General features: G+C 45.2%; 1 protein-coding gene across 1 annotated transcript in view; it reads left to right on the top strand.

Moving 5' to 3' along the window:
- LOC140191455 (E3 ubiquitin-protein ligase MARCHF9-like) overlaps nucleotides 1-15734 on the top strand; it is a 47637-nt gene that overhangs the window by 19734 nt on the left and 12169 nt on the right. Inside the window, exon 2 of the mRNA XM_072248886.1 lies at nucleotides 11404-11559. Within this exon, the coding sequence (XP_072104987.1) occupies nucleotides 11404-11559 (156 nt within the window). The remainder of the gene's footprint in view (nucleotides 1-11403; nucleotides 11560-15734) is intronic.

Consider the following 15734-nt stretch of genomic DNA (forward strand, 5'->3'; position numbering starts at 1 on the left):
AAGCTAATCAAAAACCTATCAATCCCTGCCTTAAATATATCCAATGACATGGCATCCACAGCCACCATGGCAGTGAATTCCACAGATTCACCACTCTCTGGCTAAAGAAATTCCTCCTCATCTTTGTTCTGAATGGATGTCCCTCTATTCTGAAGTTGTTCCCTTGGTTCTAGACTCCCCCATCATAGGAAACTTCCTCTCCACATCCACTCTACCTAGGCCTTTCAACATTCAATAGGCTTCAATGAGATCCCCTCCCTCATTCTTCAAAATTCTAGTGAGTGCAGACCCAGAGCCATCAAATACTCCTCATATGATAATCCTTTGGTTCACAGAATCGTTTTTGTGAACCTCCTTTGAACCCTCCCCAATGTCAGCACATCCTTTCTTAGATAAGCAGCCCCAAACTGCTCACAGTACTCCAAGTGAGGCCTCAACAATGCCTTATAAAGCCTCAGTGTTGCATCCCTGCTTTTATATTCTGGTCCTCTTGAAATGAATGCTAACATTGCATTTGCCTTCCTCAACACTGACTCAACCTGCACGTTAACCTGTAGGGAATCCTGCATAAGGACTCCCACATCCCTTTGCACCTCTGGTTTCTGAATTTGCTTCCCGTTTAGAAAATAATCTATGCTTTTATTCCTTCTACCAAAGTGCATGACCATTCACTTCCCGACACTATTCCATCTGCCACTTCTTTGCCAATTTCCCAAATCTGTCTAAGTCCTTCTGCAGTCTCCCTGCTTCCTCAACACTATCTGTCCCTCCACCTATCTTTGTATCATCCACACACTTTGCCAGAAAGCCATCAATTCCGTCATCCAAATCATTGACATATAACATAAAAAGAAGCAGTCCCAACACTGACCCCTGTGGAACACCACTAGTCACTGGCAGCCAACCAGAAAAGGCTCCCTTTGTTCTCACTCTTTGTCTCTGTCAATCAGCCAATGCTCTATCTATTCTAGAATATTTCCAGTAATAGCTAAGCAGCCTTATGTGTGGCACCTTGTCAAAGGCCTTCTGAAGATCTAAGCACACAACATCCACTGATTCTCCTTTGCCTATTCTGCTTGTTAATTCTTCAAAGAATTCCAACAGATTTGTCAGGCAAGATTTTCCTTTGTTGAAACCATGCTGACTACGGCCTATCTTATCATGTGCCTCCAAGAACCCTGAGACCTCATCCTTAATAATCAACTCCAACATCTTCCCAACCACTGAGGTCAGGCTAACTGGCCTATAGTTTCCTTTCTTTTGCCTCTCTCCCTTCTTGAAGGGTGGAGTGATATTTGTAATTTTCCAGTCTTCGGGAACCATTCCAGAATCTAGTAATTTTTGAAAGATCATTACTAATGCCTCTACAATCTCTTCAGCCACCTCTTTCAGAACCTGGGTGTACACCATCATAATTGGATCAGCCATGATGAAATGGTGAAGCAGACTCGATGGGCCAAAAGGCCTAATTCTGCTCCTATATCTTATGGTCTTATGGTATCCTCTTTGATATTATTGGTTAGCTTACCTTCATATATCATCTTTTCCCTCCTAATGGCTTTTTAGCTGCCTTCTGTTGGCTTTAACTTCCTTGTCAGCCACGATTGTGTCATCCTGCCTTTAGAATACAACTTCTTCTTTGGGATGCATCTATCCTGCACCTTCCAAATATTTCTCAGAAATTCCAACCATTGCTGTTCTGCTGTCATCCCTGATAGTGTCCCCTTCCAATCAACTTTGGCCAGCTCCTCTCTCTTGCCTCTGTAATTCTCTTTTGTCCACTGTAATACTGATATATTTGACTTTATCTTCTCCTTCTCAAATTGCAGGGTGAATTCCATCATATTATGATCTGTCTCCTAAGAGTTTCTTTACCTTAAGCTCCCTAATCAAATCTCGTTTATTACACAACACTAAGTCCAGAATTACTGATCCCCCAGTGGGCTTAACCACAAGCTGCTCTAAGATGCCATCTCATAGGCATTCTACAAATTCTCTCTTGGGATCTAAGATCAGCACCAACCTGGTTTTCCTAATTTACCTGCATAGTGAAATCCCCCATGACTATCGTAACATTGCCTTTTTGACATGCATTTTCTATCTCCCTCTATAATTTGTAGCCCACATCCTGGCTACTGTTTGGAAGCCTGTATATAAATCCCATCAGGTTCTTTTTACCCTTGCAGTCCCTTAATTCTACCTAGCATGGCGAATTTCATCATGACTAACATAATATGGGAAGTGTTTCACATTATTTAGGGTCTTGTTGTAGACCTCTATTGTTGGAGAGCAGTGTTTTACAGAGGGGGAAAGTTAGTAAAAATCTTTGTTTTGTGGTTACTATGCAAGCCTGTTCTCTCATATGCTCCAGTGGCCAAGTTGACAACGACCTGGAGCTTGATGGCTGAACACATATACAAGCATCATCTATGTACTGTAGCTCAGTGACTGTAGCTGGATTGATCTTTGTTCGAGAATGTATGTGACATAGGTTGACCAGGAGTTTTTCTCTCTATAGAGTACATGCCGGAAAAGTATCAAGACAGACCTTGCTTACCATTTACAGTCTTGGCCTCATTGCAGGAATAGTAGTGTGATCACTTGAGTTGAGTGTGATGTTCTCTTAAGGGGTTGTCTATTGATGGATATTTCGGTGGCTGTGGCACTTGATCTGGGATATACATGTTCCCGTACTAAGGGCTTCCAGAACTCACAGTCCTGCCTGCTTCACCACTTGTTGTGAGGGTCCTGACTAGGTGTTTTGGCACAAAATGTTGACTGTTTATTCTTCTCCGTAGATGCTGCCTGACCTGCCGAATTCCTCCATTTTGTGTGTATTGCTCTGGAAAATTATAGTTACGTGGAAAGATTGACTGGGTGTATTGTTTCATTGTGGATAAAGAGAACCTTGAGATGCATAATATTATGAATGGCCTAGAATGAATTGATGAGAAAGATGCATTTGCCATAAATAGGCAAATGGGAATAGCTCAGGTGGGCACCTTGGTTGATGTTGACAACTTGGGCTGAGGGGCCTTTTTCCATGCTATCTAACTATGAGATGTCAGTAACCTGGGGCTTAGATAGAGAGGAACCCCACGCATGGCCAAGTATGGTTGGGATCTCAAACCCAATCCCTGAAGGATGGTGGAGACAAAATCTTTACAATATGTGGATGATCACTTGATATGCTGTAACCTATAAGGCCATGAGCTGGGAAGTGGGATTAGTCTTAATGGCAACCCACAAACACGTGAGATTTTGCAGATGCTGGAAATCTTGAGCAACAGACATAAAATGCTGGAGGAACTCAACAAGTCAGGCAGCATCTATGATGGGGAATGAAATATTTTTGCCAGTCTGGATCAGATAGACTGAATAGCCTTCTATTACCATAATTTAACTAGTCCTGAAGAAGGATATTGGCCTGAAATGTTGACTGTTTATTCATTTCCACAGATGCTGCCTGACCTGCTGAGATCCTCCAGCATTTTGTGTGTTGTTTTGGATTTTCAGCATCTGCAGGCTTTCTGGTGTTTATTATTAACGTGTTGGATTGGTTCATCTCTCACCACCCTGCCAGCTCTGATATCTGAAATAAAAGAGGACTCGCTAGAAATTCTCAGCAGGTGAGGCAGCGTCTGTATAGAGAGCAAGAGTTGATGTTTCAGGTTGGTGATGTTTGGTCGCGATGCTCTTGTCTCCCTCCAGCCCAGTTTATTGACACTATTAGCATTAGCTGGCACAGTACCGACGGCAGTACCATGGTCTGTATAAATCAGTAGTTAAGCATGTGGGATTGAAACCCTACATCCCTAAGGGCAAGAGTGCAACCATTTCACTCTCGTATCCACTGTTTCCCTTCCTTTTGACTTTCCATTTCATTTTGATTAGAGCACAGGGTTGCTTTTAGGTGAAGGCCACTTATTCCATCATCATTTAGAAAGACCTCACACTCCTAATTGTCTAATTGTTTCTGAAATAAATCCAGACCTCTTGGTTCCCTTTGCCCTTCCAGAAATACAATGAACATGTCAATCACTCATACTCTGTGAAGCATGACTTCCAACATCAGGCCTGCATCCTTCCTTTCCAAATTTTAAACCTGTCTATCGTTATCTAGAATCCTAAAGAGATTCCCAGTGAGCCCCATGGCGTTTCTGCATCCAGAGGTTGTCCTAAGTTATAGAACATAGAACAGTACAGGCTCTTCAGCCCATGATGTTGTGCCAATTTTTTAACCTACTCCAAGATCAACCTAACCTTTCCCTCCTGTATAGTCCATCATTTTTCTATCGTCTATGTGCCTATCTAAGAGTCTCTTAAATGTCCCTAACGTACCTGCCCTTAGCAGGGTGTTCCACGCACCCAGCACTCTCTGTGTAAAAAAAAACATACTTCTGGCATCCCCCTATACTTTCCTCCAATCACCTTAAAACTATGTCCTTTCCTGTCTTAAATTTAAAGTTGCCTTAAGTTACCAAGAAGAAATGTTGCTTTTAGTTACTCCCTCAGGGCACAGTCTCACTGGCAACCCCGGCATTTACTCTCCATCTTTTATTGCCCCTGAGCTGGCGAGTCAATTAAGTGACTGGAGTCACATACAGGCCAGAATGTATAAGGATGGCAGAGTTCTTTAGTTTTTACAACAATCTTGATTCTCGCTTCTTTGCAGATTGAGTTAATTACTTGAATTTAAATTCCACAGCTGGGATTCAAGCTGACTTCCAAATGGCTGACCTTCCTCCATTGCTCCCTGGACCTGGATCTCTGACCCAGGCCTCACCCCCTCACTGGCGAACCAAGAGTCTGGGTTGTCACCTCAACCGCTCAGCAAATCTCAGCCCTCCCTGCGCCTCATTCCCACCCAATCCCCAGATCTCCCGAGGCCACAGATTTGGGCATGTTTCAATGAGTTTTTTTTTTGTTGATTGTCGCTCCAGGTTGGTTGGACTTGCTGAATATGGCTGATCTATCTTGAGCACTATTTTCCTACACTTATCCTGTTCTGAAATCTTATTCACTGCTTTGAATTCTATCAGTAACTGAACCTCCACAGCCTCTGGGGTAGAGACCTTGGAAGATTCACCATTTTCTGGGTAAAGACCTTTTTTCCTCATTTCAGGCCTGCCCATTATTTTAAGATGGTGGCCCTTAGCTCTAGAATCCTTAGACAGGGAGACATCCTCCCTGCATCTACCTTGCAAGAATTTAGTACATTTCAATGGGGTCACCTCACATTCTTTCAACCAATTTACTGTGTCCTGAATGACTAGTCTGATACTTGTGGACTGGAGACTCTCGGGTGGGAAAAAAGTTTTCAGGGCTGGGGGGTGGTTGTTGTAAAACAGAAGCAAAATGAAATGGCCTCCTCTAGTCCAGTCTAATGGCCCTTGGAACCCACCCTAGGTTGCTAGTCTACAGTGATCAAGCTACGGTGACCTGAACAGCTGGACATATGGGGGGGGAGGGTGAGAGGTGAGGAGGCTGATCCTTCAGATTGGCCTAGAAGTAATGCAGTTCTCTTTTGTATATGTGAGAAATGGGATAGGTTCTCCAGAGGAGCCGGGTGTGGGTGAGAATTTAGAGACTGGTACATCTATCCACAAATAAGTTCTAGCTGGGCATTAATTTGGAGTGTGATTCACTGACGATTTGCGCTTCCCCTCCCCTTTATCAGCTCAGAGCATTGAGACAAACTTTTGCACCTTCACCATCTCACCAAGGCCTATCCTCAGCCAGTAGCACAGCCTGGGGTCAAGGCCTGAGACAAACTCCTGGTGCCTTAGCCCCTGACTGGAGTTGAAAGGTTACAGCTGGAGCAGGGAAGTGAAAGTGGCAACATTCACACAACCGCTGGCAGGAGACAGGAGAAATTGCCTTCCCTTTTTGAATGTCATTGCTTCTGCATGCTAACAATTGGATTACAGAGCAACACACACAAAATGCTGGAGGAACTCACCAGGCTAGGCAGCATCTATGGAAAATTCATTGATGAAGGGTCATGACCCAAAACGTCGACTATTTACCTTTTTCCGTAGATGCTGCCTGGCCTTCTGAGTTCCTTCAGCATTTGGATGTATGGCTTGGATTTCCAGCATCTACAGATTTTTTTTCTTGTTTGTGAGTAGTATTACAGAGCACAGTGCATTGCATTCCACACAAGAATGAGAGCAGTGGTATTTAAAGCACATGGTATTGGGGGTACGGTATTGATGTGGATAGAGAATTGGTTGGCAGACAGGAAGCAAAGAGTGGGAATAAACGGGACCTTTTCAGAATGGCAGGCGGTGACTAGTGGGGTACCACAAGGCTCAGTGCTGGGACGCCAGTTGTTTACAATATATATTAATGACTTAGATGAGGGAATTAAATGCAGCATCTCCAAGTTTGCGGATGACACAAAGCTGGGTGGCAGTGTTAGCTGTGAGGAGGATGCTAAGAGGATGCAGGGTGACTTGGATAGGTTAGGTGAGTGGGCAAATTCATGGCAGATGCAATTTAATGTGGTTAAATGTGAGGTTATCCACTTTGGTGGCAAAAACAGGAAAACAGATTATTACCTGAATGGTGGCCGATTAGGAAAAGGGGAGGTGCAACGAGACCTGGGTGTCATTATACACCAGTCATTGAAAGTGGGCATGCAGGTACAGCAGGCGGTGAAAAAGGCGAATGGTATGCTGGCATTTATAGCAAGAGGATTCGAGTACAGGAGCAGGGAGGTACTACTGCAGTTGTACAAGGCCTTGGTGAGACCACACCTGGAGTATTGTATGCAGTTTTGGTCCCCTAATCTGAGGAAAGACATTCTTGCCATAGAGGGAGTACAAAGAAGGTTCACCAGATTGATTTCTGGGATGACAGGACTTTCATATGATGAAAGACTGGATCAACTAGGCTTATACTCTCTGAAATTTAGAAGATTGAGGGGGGATCTTATTGAAACGTATAAAATTCTAAAGGGATTGGACAGCTTGATGCAGGAAGATTGTTCCCGATGTTGGGGAAGTCCAGAACGAGGGGTCACAGTTTAAGGATAAAGGGGAAGCCTTTTAGAACTGAGATGAGGAAAAACTTCTTCACACAGAGAGTGGTGAATCTGTGGAATTCTCTGCCACAGGAAACAGTTGAGGCCAGGTCATTGGCTATATTTAAAAGAGAGTTAGATATGGCCCTTGTGGCTAAAGGGATCAGGGGGTATGGAGAGAAGGCAGGTACAGGGTTCTGAGTTGGATGATCAGCCATGATCATACTGAATGGCGGTGCAGGCTCGAAGGGCCAAATGGCCTACTCCTGCACCTATTTTCTATGTTTCTATTTCAAGTGCTTGAAGGTCAACTCTAGGTTCAGGTAGAAGCTTGGGCTGGGGTGAATATTAGACACTTGTCCACAGACAGGCACATATTAAGCACTAAGCTAACTCATCAAACTGAAATTTATTGTCTCTCATTTGCCTCTCCAGCTGATCCTTGCATTACATCCATTGGGTTATGACAATTTATACTTGTAGAATTTGCAATCATGACTCAAAATTTTGAGATACAGAATAAAATTCGCTCTTACAAAGCTTATGTAGAGAAAAAGTAATTAAACAAAAGATTTTTTTTCAGCTTGCATTTCTTGGTGGAAGTACAGATGACCTGACTTTGTTTTATATAGGCCCTTTTCAAGGAACACAACCAACCTCCATAATGCTGGGGTGATATGTATTTATTTTTAGGCCCTGGGACTTGGAATTTCAAGTATTTTTTATTACAGATTTTAAGGTATTATGGGAAACTTATAGTTTATTTTCCCCCCTCTGCCCTACTTTTGCTGATTGGAAAGTCTGGGACTAGGCAACAGCTTCTGTAAATGAGATCTAGTTTTCAGGAGTGAAGTTGGAAACACATGCAGAGGAAGGGAGAAATTTGAAACCCTCTTTCTCAAATTTCCAAACTGGATCAATTGTTAATTTTAAACCTGATGAAAGATTTTTCTAAACCAAAGACATTAAGGGATAGGAACAAAGAATACAGTATATGTATTCTTGTGAGGTCTTAGTGTAGTAACTTGCAAAATGTCCAGAGTAATTCATGGAAACCAGTAGAGTTCTAAAAGGACATGTGTCTTATTTATTCAATGTTTTCAACTGCACACAGTTTAAGAACCATGATACATGAGATCAAGTATGTCAAAAAAACACACATCATATGCTTTTCAGTACACTGTTTCACCTTCCAAAACCCTGTCTATTATGTGGATTTTCTCTGCCCTGCCTTCCTAATGACCAGAAATGAAAACCTAAAAACTGCAAATATCTGGAAATCTGAAATAATTTTAAAAATCTGCAAACCAGTCAGCTGGTCAGGCAGCGTTTGTGGAAAGAACAAGCAGCTGACATTCCAGGATCTAGATCCCATTATGCCTGTTTCTCTTTCCACATATGCTGCCTGGCCTGCTGACTGTTTCCAGCATTTTCTGTTTTTATTCCACAATTTACAGGTACCACACATAACCTTCAAGGTACAGGTGGTGTCAGAGAGTACCGAGGAGGACTTGCTGTGGAAACTCCTCTTGCACGTCCTCTCCCCGCTCCCACGACCATTGTTCATCCTTCCACAGTTGATGTAGCAATGCCAGTATCAATTAAAGTTCTGACAGGAACATGGCATAATATTGGGCTACACCTAAGGATCAAAGTTAAGTGATATTCTTGGAAATTTTCACTTTGATTTTCCAGCGCTTTAGTAGAAACTTGACTCCTGAAGCGTCCACTCTACACGTGGATGTTACTGTGACTCACTCTACTGCCATGAGTATAAGCCCTTAGGTGCCCTTGAAAACTTTGTTACTTCAAGTGGTTTTGATTTTTTTTTCCCAATCTCATTCTTGTTGCCAGTAGAAGACATGTAGTCTTGTGAGTTCCTACTTTAGTAACTTGCGGTGTGTATAGACTAAGGCATGGGGAACACTAAAAGGTGTGTCAGGTCTACTGAGGTTCTTAAACTATGCACGTTAATCATATACATCAGAAATAACATCACACAAATTTACATGTGCTACAGTGAAAATATGAAGCTCAGGCAAAACCAGCTCTGATCTCTGCGTAATGAAAATACTTGGGTTTGAACCTCTTCTTCCAGTGCTAGTGTACGCACCCTTTTCCTTCAGTAGTAATACAATGCCCATTTTGTGCACAGGAAGCTATTAGAAACTGCTTAATAAATGATGAATTATCTGTTTGTAACTTTATTAGAGAGAGATAAATATTGGCCCCAACTAGCAGTGAAAAGAATTCCCCTGCTTTGAAATAGTTGCCATGGAATATTTTTGAGAGGCTGGAGAGAGCCTCAGCTTAACACTCCAAGGAGAAGCTGGCACCCCTTCAGCAATGCACCTGCAAAGGTTTTGGAGTTTGGGACCCTGGGGACAGGTATCAAACCCAGAACTTTCTGAAGTTGAGGTGAGTACTACCCACTAAACTGTAGCTGACAGGTGATGATAGCTTGAGCAGAAAGGCTCTGCCAGAGACTGAAAGAAGAGCTGGAAGTCATTTTTGATGAGGCATTTCATTCTATTGAGAGGGGGGGTGCAAGCTATGCAACTTCTGTTTGACCTCAGTCCCGATGGATAGCTTATTCCAGCTACTGTTTTATTTGAGGCTCTGCTCCAGATCAAGAGGGAGAGGGTCTCAGAATGGGGTTTCTCTGTACTCTTATTATCTTGGAGTAAGGTAATTTGGTTTTAAATAACTGATCTGTTTATCCCACAGCCAGCTCTTAGCTTTTGTTCACAAAAGTCTAAATGCAAAACTCCTGTGCAGTGCTGCACTGTCAGAGTGGCTGTGTAAAGGAACCACCACACTGTTGCCGTGGGAGTGTTGGGACATTGCAGATGGAGTGTTGCAGTGTTGAAGGGATTAGCCGTCAGATTGAGGTCCTGTCTTCTTTCAGTTGGATGTGTGAGACCAATACAGTGCTTGAAGAAAAAGCAGGGCAGTTCTTTGATGTCCCGATGGTTATAATTATCACTCGATCAAGATCACTAACCCAGCTTTCAGTCTCTCGAGCAGTGTTAGTGGGATCTTGCAGTGCACAAATCAGCTGCACCATTTTGCATTCCAAGAGCACTGGCGCTTCACTGGCTGTGAAGCGTTTTGGTATGACCTGAGGGTGTGGATGATGCCACAGAAATGCCAGACACCAGAGATGGCAGATGATGGAATACGCAGCAACATTCTGCTGGAGGAACTCAGGCTGTCCATTTGCCCCTGCAGATGCTCCTCGGCCCATTATGTTTCGGGTCAAAATGCTGCCATAGGACTGCGAGTGGAGAGGAGGAATAACCAGTGTAAAGAATTGGAGAGGTGAGACGCACCCAGAGGTGATTGGTAGACTGAAGAGGGGTGAAGGATAATGGGCAGATTTGGCCAGGTAGGGGGAGAGGTGAGTGAAGATGGAGACAATTAGGAGAGTGAAAAGCAGGAACACAAAGTGCCAGCGGCCCTTTGTGGCGGGGGGGGAGGGGGTGGAATTGGAGAAGGAATTCACAGTCTAGATAGGGACAGTGGAAAGGCCAGGACACATCAGTGCTCTCTCCATAATCACCCGCTGAACTCCAGATGTGGAATCAGATGGGACCGTAACGTACGCTGTCCCTGATTAGCCGGGCAGCTCTCATTGTCTGGGCTGACACACGAAATGTACTTGCTTTGCATGTGATCCCGGTGGAGGTGGGTGGGTAATGGGGAGAATAAGTCTCACCAGAAAAGATCAAGGTAGGCATATTGCTCAGTGAGGTCTCATGTGAAGAGTATTTTTTAATGTACTGTGAGAATAACAAGGCTGGAGTGATTCAGGATCCCTGTAGGGTTGTCATCTGTAATTGTGCCATCTAGAATGGATAATAATAGACTCGATGTATGTGTGGGCTGTGTTATCACAGTCGATGTGGATCAGTGTGCTCCGAGACATGTTGGAGACGACAAGAGCAGCACGGTTCAGCTCCAGCGCAGGAAACAGAAATGAAATTTGCATCCATTCAGTTCCTTGGTGTGTGTCAGTGCGCCTTACTGCGCAGCGCTCCTCCTTGAGCCAGAAGGTTGTCGGTTCAAGTCCCGCTCCAGAGACTTGAGCTTCGTTCTGCAGGGCTGAGAGAACGTTGTGCTGCTGGAGGGGATGGAGCAGTTGTATTTCAGAATGAGCCATTAAACCCACCTTTCCTTCTCAAATGGGAACTAATGGTCCTCTGGCTGCTGTTTCAATTTAAGACTAGCCTTCTCCCTGCTTCTCATTCAAATTGACTGGCACGTGAGCAGTGATGTCTCCTCATGCTTTGCTGTGTGTGAGACCGTCACCTCTCCCTGGTTCCGAGAGGGGTGTGAGTGGCCTGCTGTTTATTGAGTCTTCCTTTGTTTTTCAGGGCGACCTGCTGAGCCCCTGTCGGTGTGATGGCTCCGTGCGTTGCACCCACCAGCCATGCCTAATCCGCTGGATCAGCGAACGAGGCTCCTGGAGCTGTGAGCTGTGCTACTTTAAGTACCAGGTCCTGGCCATCAGCACCAAGAACCCCCTGCAGGTCAGTTGCAGATGCCCACTGGTATGCTGGAAGGAGGGCAAAAGAAACGGAATGGGCCATTGATGCATTTCCTGTGTGGCAATAGTTGTCTCCAGCTTGGCCTCTCCATGACAGATCACGGCTTGAGTAGGGGCAAGAGAAACCCTCATCCCGTTAAACCAGTACCTGAATGAGCATGTCATGTGCTGTGACCAAGAGCTGGGAGGTGGGATTAGTCTAATGTTCCTTTGTTGTGATGGTTGAATGGCCTCCTCCTGTGCTGTCACCACAGCTCCTGGCAACAGCTCTGTCTGATGGAGCTGTCCCGTGATGTTCCAGTGTTACTCTGTCCCCACCCTCCTCTCCCCCCCACCCTCCGCTTCCCTCACATGGTGAGTAGCAAACTAGTGTCTGTGGTTCTTCTGCACTTCCCGGCAGGCAGCGTGATGGTAATGGGCTGAGCTGCAGAACAAGAGTGAGGAGATGGGGTAGGGGCAGGAGACACAGCACCAGTTCCTGTATCTGCGCAGTGTCAGGCAAGAGCGGACTACAAGCTGGGGCACCTCTCAGTGAGAAAGATAGGAACAAGATGGTGGAGTGGGTAGGATGGGAACCCATCCCTAGCCTCCATGCCTCTTGGCTGTAGTTCTGGCAGTGGATTTAATAGAAAACTATCAAAGCAGCTGTTGAAGAGCACCAAGATCTTGTTTTAAAGGTGGGGAAGGGATGCCCCTAAAAAGGCAAAAGGTTGGCATGCATCGGACACTGTGTACAAACCCCTTATTGCCTTGCACAGTGCCTGAGCCACATTGTTTGCCAGCAGTGCGTTAATACAGTGGACCAGCACTACAAATAAAGAAATCTCTTCTCAACGCTCTCTTTCTCACTTGCATTTCAGGGAAATACAATGTAGTCTTGGAAAATTGCTGGTGGTTGTATAACTCCATTTCAGATCCATCAAGGAACTTATTCACAAACAACGTTTTTGCTGTTAAAACTGATCCGCCAAGAATGTGCCCTTGCCTCACAGACTCAAGACCAGAGAGAGGAGAGTCTCTTCCACACTGCATGCATTAATGATAGCTTTCAGCTCATACCCACAGCGGGATTTGGTGCGAATTTGGAGGATTTAGGCATTCATTTCCTGAAAAATGCTTGAATATCACATGGAAGAGAGGAGGAAGGGAGTGGGTGCAGAGAGGGAGAGAAATGACAGAGAAAAACAGGAGAGAGGTGAGAGTGTGGATCCATAAAAAAGGAGAGGACTTAAGAGATAAAGGGCTTCTGACTGTCTATTGGTGCCAGCACTTCTCAGCAAGAAGGCAAACCTGCCTTGCATTGGTGACATAGCTGTGCTTTGAAGTTGGCCAATACTTGCTGTTAATTAACTGCAACATATTGTATATAAAGTATCAGACAGATGAGAGGGACCCAGGGAACAATAAGTGGTACTTACCTCAAGGTTCAAAGGTCAAATTTAATGTCAGAGAAATGTATACAATACACATCCTGAAATGCTTTTTCTTCACAAACATCCACGAAAACAGAAGACTGCCCCAAAGAATGAATGACAGTTAAACGTGAGAACCCCAAAGTCCCCCCAGCTCCCCCCCGCGTAAGCTGCAGCAAGCAATAATTCCCCCTCCCCCCCACCAGCAAAAATAAATGCACATGGGTACAATCACTGAGCCCAAGCGTGTGCTAAGCAATAGCAATGTACAGACTTTGCAGTTACCCCAAAAGCTTCGCATTTCATCCCAATTCACCAACCCATGGGTCTCTCTCCCTGGCAAGGGAGAGGGAGGTGTCCCCCATTTTGACAGCGAGCGGGAGACATAACAACAACCTGCTGGTTTACGATCTTAAAAGTCCATTTTGTCACTTTTTACAAGCTCTGTGCCTAAAGATCGCAAAGACCTCAGGTCTTCGGGCCCACAGCGAAAGATTTTCCAGCCTCCCTGACAACACACGAGTCTCTGGCCGTGACATCGACCCTCGATCCACTCATCTCCAGAGCCTCGAGATCTTAGGCTTCCAAACACGATCGAGATTCTTAGGCCAAACCCTTGGCATGTCGAATCATGGCCAGTCATAGAACCCTGAGAACGGGTCCCATTCCCGCAAAGAACCGAAGCCTGTGTGTAACTCCAGGTCAGGGTCTTCAAAAGAACCCTGAAAGGGTAAAAATAGAGATATTAAAGATGGAAATAGAGCTGTTTTTGAAGATGCAAGCAAAGGAGTCGCCGTTCGGCACCATCATTCCTCCTAAGCTCTACCTAGTCCACAGAGAACATCCGGTCATTTTATCCATTCCCAATTCTCAGCTTTGTTTTACTGGCCACCTTTCTCGGAGGACCAGCTGCCCTTCAGTATGCCTGCTTGGTCTCCCTTTGCACAGTGACAAAACAGGTAGTGCTTGATGTCTCACTGCTGGAGAGGCCCAGGTTCAATCCTGACCTGTACGGTGTGGAGTCTGCACTGTGACCACGTGGGTGGGTTTCTTGCCACGTCCCAATGACCTGCTGATTGGTAGGTTAACTGGCCGCTGTGTGCAGGTGAAGGGTAGAAACTGGAGGGGGTTGATGGGAAGGTGGGGAAAAATATAATTGTGATTATTGTAGGATGATTGTGGGAGGCTGATGCAGACTCAGTGGGTCAAAGGGCCTGAGACCTTTCTGTACGACACTGTCATGAGGCTGTTGAATTTTGGGTGGTGTTGCAGTCCTTTCTGGTCCTCTGCACCTCTGCATATGCACTTTCCAGCAAAGAGGGTTGCAGTACAGCAGGTGCTTAGAAAGTTAGTGCCCCTCTGCAAACCCAAGTTACAGAGAGGCAGCGGAGAGCAGAAAGGCACCACACTGTGAGAGGGGCATTAAGAGGGAGTGCTGCCCTGAGGGAGGGGCACTACAGTGGATGGCTAAACTATAGAAGAGGCAGAATGGCAGAGAGTGTTGGAGGCGACATTTTGGACATGGTTAATCCAAAGGCCCCATCAGCCCCCTTGGGTGTACATGGATGTTAAAAATCCACATGACAGTGTTTGAAGAAGGGCAGGGAAGTTCTTCCTGCTGACCCGGGCCAATGTTGAACTATCATCCAAAAGCAAACAGCAGATGACTTGCATTCTTGTTTGAGGGAGCCTGCTCTGCACAAATTGGCTGCGCATTTCCCTTCACTTTGAGTGGCTGTGAAACATTATTGGAACATGAAAGACGCAATAGAAATGCAAGCAAAGCCCAGCCGTACTTGGCAATACAGCAAATACCCATGTTCTTTGTGCATAGGAGTGCAGGCATTCCAAGAGAGATGATAATATGGCTCAGATCATGGAGGCGATGTCAAGCATTTTCAGCAGCTGCAACGTGAGGGGGCAGCATTCGGGATTACTGGCTATAGCCTTATTACCATTTGGCCTCTTGCACGCAATCCTGCACCTTCTGTGAGCATTCCTTTTCAGTGAGCACCAAGTCTGCTTAGTGCCCCCCGCCTTCCAGCATCTGTGGACATTCACCTCAGGTGACGACCGTGTCTTTCATTGAGAGCAGAACTTCAGCCTGTGGAGATGAGGTGCCACTTTCCTATTGACTGAAGAAGAGGGCAGCTACAATCAGCCTTGTTCTTTAACCAGAAAATTTTACTCCAATGCTATAATGTGAAAGCCAGCAGCTGAGACCAGCTTGGTCAACATGAGTCAAATGGGCTGAAGAACCACCTCTCTTAAACTGATTTTTGGTGATTGGAAACATGTAATTGTGTCCCAGTCAATTAACAGCTTCTTGTTCAGCTCCTTCCAGGAGTTCCTCTGATCTTATGAAGAGGTTACTACTTGGAAGAATGGTAATAAACCATCTTGAATCTTGATGGGAAGACTTTAATGCCACCCTGGTCCACTTTCAGCTCGCCAAGCTCCTCCTAAAATTAACCTCACCTCTTTTAGGCCTTGGATTCCCACATCTGCTCCAGTTGCTATTGTCAGCCTCTCTTGCCAGCACAAACGTGTTGTTGGGATCCTGGGGGTGCATGGTGCATTGGTACTGCAAGCACCGCTTCAGGTCACTGCACAGTAAACGGCCACCGAACTGCTTGGCCAGGTTGTAAACATTCTCCACTAAAAACTGTTGCTGTGCATATAACATCAGCACTGCGAGGCTTCTGTCAAACTCATAGGCCACATGGCCATCTGCTCATGTTCCTGG

This window comes from Mobula birostris, chromosome X (genome assembly GCF_030028105.1).
Source record: "Mobula birostris isolate sMobBir1 chromosome X, sMobBir1.hap1, whole genome shotgun sequence".
Taxonomy (NCBI): Eukaryota; Metazoa; Chordata; class Chondrichthyes; order Myliobatiformes; family Myliobatidae; genus Mobula; species Mobula birostris.